Source organism: Salvelinus fontinalis, chromosome 28 (assembly GCF_029448725.1).
Source record: "Salvelinus fontinalis isolate EN_2023a chromosome 28, ASM2944872v1, whole genome shotgun sequence".
Taxonomy (NCBI): domain Eukaryota; kingdom Metazoa; phylum Chordata; class Actinopteri; order Salmoniformes; family Salmonidae; genus Salvelinus; species Salvelinus fontinalis.
Genome location: NC_074692.1, coordinates 25,619,455 through 25,628,897, shown reverse-complemented (window position 1 = coordinate 25,628,897; position 9,443 = coordinate 25,619,455). Strand labels below are relative to the sequence as shown.

Sequence of the window (9,443 nt, the reverse complement as noted above, 5' to 3'; positions counted from 1 at the left end):
TTATTTGTTTTACCATTTTGAATCTTTTTTTAATGCTCATGAGACAGTGATAACATTAGAATGCTCATGTTTTCCCCCTGGACAATGTACTCGGCAACTACGTTTCTTTAAACTGTATTGTTGCCAAAACAAACTGATGAACAGTGAATGAGCGATAACGCAGTGGTGTTAATATTCATATAGGTATTTCTGTGATGTAGAGTCTACCTCCATTGGATTGGTGCAGGCGTCATGCTCAAATGTACAATTATTTTTATATACAGTACCAGTCAAATGTTTGGACACCTACATTTTTACATTGTAGAATAATAGTGAAGGCAAACTATGAAAGAACACATATTGAATCATGTAGTAACCAAAAAAGTGTTAAACAAATCAAAAGATTTTAGGTTCTTCAAAGTAGCTACATTTATCCTTTGACAACTTTTCACACTTGGCATTCTATCAACCAGCTTCACTTGGAATGCTTTTCCATACAATATATTTTGATTTGTTTAACATTTTTGGTTCACTATTATTCTACAATGTAGAAAATAAAGTAGGTGTCCAAACTTTTGACTGGTACTGTACATGAGGGGCATAATATAGTTTTTATATAAAAGAATCTTATGCGATTTCCTCTTCAGTCATCAGTAAATATCTCTGTCCAAGCCAGGACGTTGTAGGGATCCCTTGGCAGCACAACAAGTTCCTTCATAGTAGACATTCAGCAAGCTCCTGTTGAGCAGAGAAAAATCAGAAGAGGGTCAACTGGGATGCTAAATTTGTTGGACATCCCAAAAATAAACATTTGCTTTAGTTGTAGAAAGCACATTTATGCTGGTAATAAATATTTGTTGAGTAGGAGATGAGTTAAGTAACTCAGTGAATGTTTGTAAAGGCGGCACTCGGCATTTACAGTAATGCAGACTGAACACTGATCCTTCCTCAAATGGTGTGGTCCAGATGACTGTAAAGCATTTCATAACAATTGTTGATATAAGGGCTTTATAAATACAATAGGAAAAATGTAACCCATACCAGACTGCAGCACGGGCTCAAATTGTCCGGCCATGCAGATCTCTTCCTGCTTGGCGCGAATGCTCCTCTGGATGGCTGGTGGCAGGCCACGGGGGTTACGGGAGAATATCAGGGAGTAGCCATCCTCACAGCTTCCATCGTCCTTCAGGGTACGGCAGGCATATGTGATGGCATAGTTGTCATAGTCGGTGTCAATCACCCAGTAGTTGTCACCTGAGAGAAGAGGAGAGTATTGTGAGTATCGAGCGTGGCTTACTGGTTGTTTTTGCTGAGTCTCTTGTGTCTAAGTGTATTTGTGTATAACGGTATATTCAGAAGACGTACCTCCGCTGGACAGATAGCTGGCCAGGCCCTGGTAGTTCATGAACATCTTTCCAGGGTTGGCAGAGTCCGGCACGGTGTACTGGGCAGCCATGTCAGCGCACACAACCCAGAATCTGTAAATAGGGGAAAGTATTTCCAATCAACTTATCATAGATACAGTATTCATGTAAAATGGCTATAAGTTACAAACATGTAGTAGATGTAAGGTTTTCAGTTTGACCCTTATTCACAGATTCGGAAAGCCATGTTCAATTTTTAAGACTATTACCGTTTCATCAGAAATAACCTCCAGGCAGCTCTTACCCGAAAAGTGTGACACGTCCCTTGGAGGCGGCGACCATGGAGCCGTCGTCACCGATGGTGTACTCAGCTGAGATGTTGTCCTGGAGGAACAGTCCCTCAGGGTCCTTCTTCTGCAGAGCGTACCACTTCCCTGCGTACTGGAGCACACACAGATAAACTGGTTGGTTGAAGAGCCTTGCAAGTAGCCTAGGCAATTATTTCCTCCATACTGGAGCAGGAGTGTTGCAACTATTTTTCTAGCTGTGTACTGTGGCACTAGCACATAAAAAACAGATAGATGTAGGGCCTTGCAGGACAGCTTGGTCTTCTATAGAGGACTGTTTGTTTTACTCACTCTCTTGGGGTCAAAGTCCTCCTTGACATTGAAGCTGTCCACCACACAGGAGGCAGCCCAACTCTGCTCCAGACCCGCCAGGAGAACCACCACAAGGGCCAGCATATGGAAGTCCATTTCTAGAGAAGAGAGAAATTCCATAAGTATAACTTTTTATGTAATAAAAACAAATCAATATTTTGATAATGCACAATAGCTGTTCCTCTCAATTGGTAACTACATTCTTATAAAAAGCCCATAACATAACAATATTCACAGCAACATTTTAACATTCCCATGAAAAGTAGCAAAAACGTACCTACAAAGCAAGAGGTTAAGCTTCAATGAAGTTGCAGGTATGCGTTTCTCTTCTGTCTAGGATCCTTATATACACAAGGCACAGACGAGCTCACTGATTATTTTCACATCTTGGTCCTAAATGGAGGTTTAAATCTTAATCTATTACTAATCCAGTTAACAAAATCCTGCCCATAAACTGTTGCACTCTCCCATACACAATGAAACGGCTTTATGTAATTGTAGCAAGGGTGTATACTAGTCTAAACACAGAGAAAACACATCTAGGGAATTAGTTTACCTTAGCCAAGCCAAAGTACTGTTTACACATGGGCATGGCAACACCAAGGTATTAGATAGTTCTTTAGTGACATGGAAATGAGATGGAAATAAATGACATCTATTTCTTATCAGTTGGTATCACTTTCTTTGAACTCATAAAACATATTCATTGAACAATGATAAAACAAAAAGAGGGATTGGATGTCAAGTTCAGGCAGTTGAAGTAAGAGTAAACAATTATTCAATTGTAAGAATACACGCTTTATGAAATTAACAGTCCACGTGGGACATTATGTTCCTGCCCCTGGGTTAAGTAACATGATCTGTTGCACCAGTTTGGTTCTGTAATCCCAGACAAAATGTTCTTGGACAAGAGACCGCTGAAGCGCATTACAAGAGGGTTGACGCCAGGTGAAATGGGTGCATAACTGTCATTTCTGAAAATGATTTCAGTGAGCAAGGCCATACATTGGATCATCCCTTGCTAACTTATACTGTGCACTATAGATAATATACATAGTTAACAAATAAAGCTTTTGTCTTTTTCTATTATTAAAACCACTTCTGTCATTGTTGCTGCTTATATTTAGCCTGGGGATGAGCTTGAATTACTCTTGGCACCTTTGGCTTCGGCCAAGACAACACAGTGCCAGGTTAAGGGCCTGCTCCACTCCAGTCATGACAGCAGACCACAGTCCTCCTATTTACGTGCATGGCCATGACACAGAACAGTACAATCTTGTTTCATGTAATAATCTAATCATTTTTGTAGCTTCAGTTTTAATGTATAGAATATTAGAAAGAACAAATATTAGAGTTGATGGTTGATGAATGACGCTTCATATACTGTAGACTAGAGGGGGGAAAAAATCCATAATAGCATATCCATTACTCAAAAACAAAGCAAGTGTGACAAAAAAAAGTAGTTGAAGCAAGTGCAAGGAAAAATGGAGAAAGGATGAAAGAATGAAGATTCAAAGACAGAATAAATATTTACCATTTATTTATCAAGTAGCATGTATGACATTGTCATGAGGGTGTGTAACAAGGGTACAAACATTTAACTTTACTTACAATACTGCATTTGTGATATTACAGTTCTGAATCCAAATAGCAAGCCATTATTTGATATGCCATGTAAATGACTACAAAAAACTATATTTGGTCTCCAGACCAAGTGAGGGTTTATCGGTTAGAGTGCACAAGTCAGTAAAATAACTGTGCCGGAGAGTTTTGAACCAAGTATATCCAGGAAAATAAGAGTGGAAAAATACAGGAGCAGTGTGAAGAGCTTCACAGTAACTTCTCCCAGTGCCAGCTCATTTCAAAATCGACTCTTCACTGGCTGTAGTGAGAGACCAGGAAAAAAAGTAGATGCCAAGTTTATACAGAAACAATTAAGTGTTTAATAACATGAAGCAGCTGTTTTTACTGCCATATGTTGTTATTCAGACTATTCCTATAGAACATGCAAAAGACCTATTGATGTACCTATATCTAAGCATGCAAATTTGTTTACTTAAAAGAACAAACATGAGGATAGCAAATGTGCCAGTAATCTCTTAAAAACAAACTTGGACCTTTACCTTCAGCTAGCGCCTTGGCAATTTTTTCTTGTTCTTCACGAACCTTCTTCTCCTCTTCCTCAATCCTTCTTTCCTCCGCAGCAATAGGCTTTAGTTCATCTAAAATTAATTTAAAGGGGGAGAGGGTGTTCAAATCAAAACTTAAAATGGAATTACTTCTGAAAAAAATCAAACACCATATGATGTACCGGTAATGTATTTATGTGAAGAACTATGAAGAATCCTATGTTATTGCAGGTTTTCAACAAGTTTGAGATCCGTGTCTGCATGGCTTCAATGTTAAGGTTGCTAACGTTAGTCTGTGACCACAGTATAGGACATTTGTACTCTAACGTTAGTATGCCACCACCCGAGGCGTCCATATGGCATGCCGCCTGTCTGCACAGTTAAGAGTCAATGCAGAACCTTTATTCAAGTTTCACAACTCACCATATCTCCTCTTGCCAAATACTATACCAGCTAACAACGCTGAGTACCTTGCTGTCTGTAATGAGAAACAAATAACGCATCAGACAGTATCACTCAGGCAATGATTTAATGCTAACATTAGACAAATGCTAGCTAATTCACGGGCTTTTTTATTTCACATTTATTTAACTAGGCAAGTCAGTTAAGAACAAATTCTTATTTACAATGACGGCCTACGCAGGGCCAATTGTGCACCGCCTTATGGGCCTCCCAATTACGGCCAGTTGTGATACAGCCTGGAATCGAACCAGGGTAGACCGCTGCGCCACTCGGTAGCTCACAACAACAATCTGCATGCAATGTCAAAGCTGTCAGCGGATGCATAACATACGCAAATGATTGCAGGTTTGGAAGTAATAGCTATGTGTTGAAAATGTAGCTAACTAACGTTATTGAATTATTCCACTAGCTAGGTTGTTAGTTAGCCAGCTGTCTGAGTTTGGCAGAGGTCTTGGACAATGCAGCTTTGTTATGCAACTTATTCGCTGAAAATTAGGTAACAATTCACGATTTATTTTTAAATAAAACTACTTTCAACAACATGTTACACAAATGTGTTGGAACAAACCTTAATAAGCGGTGACACTGCCACTGGAGGGACCATTTTGCTGCTGGTTTGTGTTGGTTAGCCTGCTCAGAAATTTTGCACAACAGCAGCACCAGAGGTCACTTTACTGATGAAAAGGATTGTGGGAAAATGCCGGTGTCTAATTTTGTTAGCGCTATCTGGAATCCTTGGGATGTCCCTCCCCCTAACCATAACCCTTACCTAACCTTAATCATGGATTAAACCATTGAAAATACTGTAATGAAACCGTCCCAAGGATTCTATATAGCGTTATCAAAGCCACAATGTCAAAAAACCCGCCTATTTCTACAATGTCTCTTTTTAAAATCAATTTTTAAACCTAATCCTAACCTCAACCACATTGCTAACTTTATGCCTAATCCTAACCTTACATTAAGACCAAAAACCTCATGTTTGTTGTCAAGTTTTACGATATGGACATTTAACTTTGTGGCTGTGATAACTAGTGAAAACCCCTTCACGTTCACTTGTGGTTCATGTTTTATAAAATTACAAAAAATATCTTGATTTTATCAAACTTTATCATCCTCAACTTCATAACCTAATATTTACCTACATGTTCTAGATTATCAAGTGTGACGTATTAAACTCGCCCACCACTTTCTGCTCTATCAACACTAACCACAAGATGCCAGCAGCTGCAAGCTTTTGTGGGTCTTTGCTTCAGACAGGGAGCAGGCTAATTGGGCAGGATCAGACAGGACATTAGCAAAGTGTTTCAATCATTAAATGCATAAAAATATATAAAAAAGGAGCAATAGAATCAACTTGACCTGACAGGGCAAGTTGCTTCATAGCTGTGGAGCTCTTTATGACAATGCACTGTCTATATGGTATTGTTAACAGGCCTACCCTTTGGGGGAGAAGCACTCTCATTAGGTAATATGTGTGAAGTGCAGGGGTAGAAATGGAGAAAGAAAATCACTCCTGGAACCCTTCAATGTAAAATCTATGAATTCAATGTGAAGTGCAAAATTTTACATCACAAAATGTTTTCACCCCCAGAACCCCCTTCCCCCAGACCCCCTCCCATTTCCACCCCTTCCACCCCAGAACCTCCCACCCCCATGCATATCTGACAGGTAAGACAAGAGGGTGCATGGGTTTTCAGCAGTTTCAAAGTTAACATTACTTTATTCAACCCGATACTATATATGTTGCCAATGTAAGGAAGATCAGGCAGATGTGTCTTACAAAGTCCTAAACAGTTAGCTGTAGCATCATGTAGTGTGTCCAACTCCACAACAAAGTGAGATCTTCATTGCTGTCCTTTTGGCAAACCTAATTTTCCCCCGGTTCTTCATGTTTGCGGTGTACTCGTGGGATTTCAGTTTGGCGTAGTAGTCTGAGAACTTGTTGAAGAGGATGGAGATGGGCAGTCCGTTCAGTATGATTCCAAAGGAAATACAGAAGAAAGCAAAGAGACGCCCCAGGATGGTCTCTGGATACATGTCTCCATAGCCCACGGTGGAGATGCTCACCTGGAGTGCAGAAATTACAAGAGTTATGGAACTTGAACCCCTTTCACAGTGAAAATGTAAAAGTGTTATCTGTCCCACTTCAGTCACAACTTAAGAAATTCATATGAATACCCTTTCAGAGAGAGGTATACAGGGCCTAAAAGTGGCCTGACTTTATGTCCAGAGTGTTGATCATAATTAAGCACATACGGCATGCTTCATGTGAACAGGCACGGACATGGACAGATACACATATTCTAATGGAGGTGCACTGACCTAAAGTCCACCCTGTAATAGCATTATGGTATTAAGACACTATCCAGGAACCATATAAACCATCCATTTAAATAATGTCAGACCATGTAGTTCATATGAAAAGGTTACTGGTACTTTGATCAGTGTTTAAGCGTATCGTTCAGTTAGTGGACACTGACAGCCATTAGTACACAGTGCAGTAGGTAGTATTATGAGGTGATTACAGAGCGAGCCATAGACCGGACACACTACAGACCTGAAGCCAGACCTGAGCCTCACTGCATCATCGCTGGAAGATCACCAGAAACATAGCTGAATATAAAGCTACAAAGAATGAAAGTTAGACTTTTTAAAAACTCCTAATGGCCTATTGTGAACTAATGTACTTACAGCAGCCCACCACCATGCATGGGGGATGCTTGTGAAGTTGGTTTGGGGCACGTCATGCTCCACAGTGTAGACCATGGCAGAGAAGGCGAAGATTCCCATGGCGATGAAGAGGAAGAGGCAGCCCACCTGCTGGTAGCACTGGCGGAGTGTGAAGCCAAACGCCCTCAGTCCAGTGGAGTGGCGCGCCAGCTTCAAGATACGAAATATACGCATCAGCCGCATGATCCGCAACACCTGGCCCAGCTTCCCCACCTGCCCAACTGTCCTCATGTCATGTTCGTGCTTCACGTAGTCATTGTTTTCAAAGCACTCCAAAGCCAGCTGCAAGTACTGAGGTAGAATAGCGATCAGGTCCACCGTGTTGAGCATGCTCCTGGCGAAAGTCTGGAGGTCAGGTGTGGACACCAGCCTGAGCAGATACTCCATGGTGAAAAAAGCAATGCACAGAGACTCCACAAATTCACAGTAGGTCTTCCCGCTCAATTGGCCAGAGGGAGTCTTGTACTGCATATCCTCTACTGTGTTGAGTGTCATGGCCACCAGGGATACCAGGACAAACAGGCTGGAGACCAAGGCCATGAGCTTGGCAGGGACAGAGGAGAAAGGTTTTTCCATTAGGTTCCAGATCACTCTGCGGTTATGGCCCATGAACATGTCCTGAAACAGCTCCTCATTCTCCTCGATCTCCACCTCAGCCTCCAGCTCTCTCTGGATGTTCAGCTGCTCGTTTATTTCGTCCTGTCGCTCCTCAAAGGAAATCCGGCAGCAGCGGTGGGTGTTCTTGATCCTCACGCCCCAGTAGTTGATCTCCTCCAGAAAGTTTCTGGGACACAGCTCGTCTTTTATCCACAGCACCCCAGTTCTGTAGAAGGTGAAGATGTTGTTGAAAATCTCTGGGTCCCTGTCAAAGAAGTACTCATTTTTCTTGACTTGGTAATCGTCACACAGGTCCAGTTTCTTGTTGTGGTCTGTATAGGTGGCAAGCCGCCCTATCCTAGTTTTGGGGTACCTGGCCGCCAACCGGTAAGCTATCTGATAGGACTTCCCCCCAACATTGATGTTGAGATTGTAATTCTTGGTGGGTGAAGCCAGCCTTGAAAGAAGAGCCAAAGGCTTCTCATCTTCCTCATCCTCATACTCAGAGTAGATGTCATAAATGTCCTTGCTCAGTTCCTGCATGGAATTCCACTCTTTTATACAGCTGTCCTTGGTGAATGGAAGGGTGCTGTCTTCTGAGGGTCTTCTAAGTTCAGCATTAGGCCCAGTGACTTTGTAGTTAGGGAAGAGGCTCTGCCTCCTGTTCCAAAGGTTGAGCATCCTCCCGGTGCTTCCCATGTCTTTGCCTTCCGTGGGCTATACAGCAGACGGCAGATTCAAATCTGGGAGCATTACTGTTCTACTTTAATACCCCCCTCTGATTAAGCACATGCAGAGGACGTTAGCAGGATGCATTGCGTGCCACGGCCCCATCAATGATGCTGACAGAGGATCCATGTGCTTACAGAACATTTACATACCATTATCCCCTCCCAAGTTCCTCTGGCCCTGTGTGTAATGTAAGTGCTTTAATGTGTTTGGACCCCAGGAAGAGTGGGGATCCCTAATAAATACAAACACGTCTGTCAGTGAACACACTTCATCAACTCACTTCCTTAGAGTCTGTAAACAAGTCTGTATACGGTATGTGTCATCAAACTGAGTATATGAAGACAAACTGATACATGAACTCTCCCCTTCATGAATTCATCAATAGGTTTGCTGTAGTGTTGTTTTGGGCAGAGTAAGGACTGCCGTTTCATCAACTGCATCCTTGTCGACTGATACTGCTGAGCACATGTGTTCATGAACGCTGGCCAAACACTGCTCCAATTGAGTAATCTAGGTGTAGGCTAATCCATTGTCTCTTAAGAATGTAAAGATTAGGTGATAGTTTCCTTAGGCTTAGGGGACAAATTAAGAATTTGAATGAATGATTCTCCAACGAGGGGATTTTTGTATTCTCTTGCGATACAATACATTCATTTTGGTTTTCACATAATTCCAGAAAATAGTCTGAAAGTTATTGTTAATTGTTTATTGCCAGATTGTAATGACACAGAGACCCCTGTGCTGCAGGAGAACAAAGAGGGTGTGGGGGTGTTTAAAGAGGATAAGGA

The 9,443-nt window shown here is 41.6% G+C and overlaps 2 protein-coding genes across 4 annotated transcripts; both read right to left on the bottom strand.

Annotated features, from left to right (window-relative positions):
* On the bottom strand, positions 1-5,350 carry LOC129826508 (purpurin-like). Of its 3 annotated transcripts, none has more exons than XM_055887313.1 (9): positions 5,162-5,346; positions 4,555-4,609; positions 4,126-4,224; positions 2,280-3,884; positions 1,982-2,100; positions 1,648-1,784; positions 1,345-1,457; positions 1,021-1,233; positions 1-717 (listed from the first exon to the last, which is right to left on the bottom strand). In XM_055887313.1, the coding sequence occupies exons 5-9, from the start codon at positions 2,096-2,098 to the stop codon at positions 707-709; spliced, it is 591 nt and encodes a 196-aa protein (XP_055743288.1). In that variant the 5' UTR covers positions 2,099-2,100; positions 2,280-3,884; positions 4,126-4,224; positions 4,555-4,609; positions 5,162-5,346; the 3' UTR covers positions 1-706. The 3 variants fall into 3 exon arrangements, with proteins under 3 accessions (XP_055743288.1, XP_055743289.1, XP_055743286.1); XM_055887314.1 differs by having other exon boundaries at positions 2,284-3,884; XM_055887311.1 differs by having other exon boundaries at positions 1,982-3,884; positions 5,162-5,350.
* A 1,052-nt stretch (positions 5,351-6,402) lies between these two features.
* LOC129825826 (potassium voltage-gated channel subfamily V member 2-like) lies at positions 6,403-8,622 on the bottom strand. The gene is made up of 2 exons (XM_055885964.1): positions 7,288-8,622; positions 6,403-6,663 (listed from the first exon to the last, which is right to left on the bottom strand). The coding sequence occupies exons 1-2, from the start codon at positions 8,620-8,622 to the stop codon at positions 6,403-6,405; spliced, it is 1,596 nt and encodes a 531-aa protein (XP_055741939.1).
* Positions 8,623-9,443: the final 821 nt, after the last annotated feature.

Excerpts from the sequence above, each read along its gene's own strand:
- LOC129826508 (XM_055887311.1), bottom strand. The coding sequence starts at position 2,122 with ATGGAATTTCTCTCTTCTCTAGAAATGGACTTCCATATGCTGGCCCTT. Across the intron at positions 1,785-1,981 it reads AGGACTTTGACCCCAAGAGA|TACGCAGGGAAGTGGTACGC; the intron begins GTGAGTAAAACA and ends TGTGTGCTCCAG. Across the intron at positions 1,458-1,647 it reads GGACGTGTCACACTTTTCGG|ATTCTGGGTTGTGTGCGCTG; the intron begins GTAAGAGCTGCC and ends CCCTATTTACAG.
- LOC129825826 (XM_055885964.1), bottom strand. The coding sequence starts at position 8,622 with ATGGGAAGCACCGGGAGGATGCTCAACCTTTGGAACAGGAGGCAGAGC. Across the intron at positions 6,664-7,287 it reads ATGCATGGTGGTGGGCTGCT|GTGAGCATCTCCACCGTGGG; the intron begins GTAAGTACATTA and ends TCTGCACTCCAG.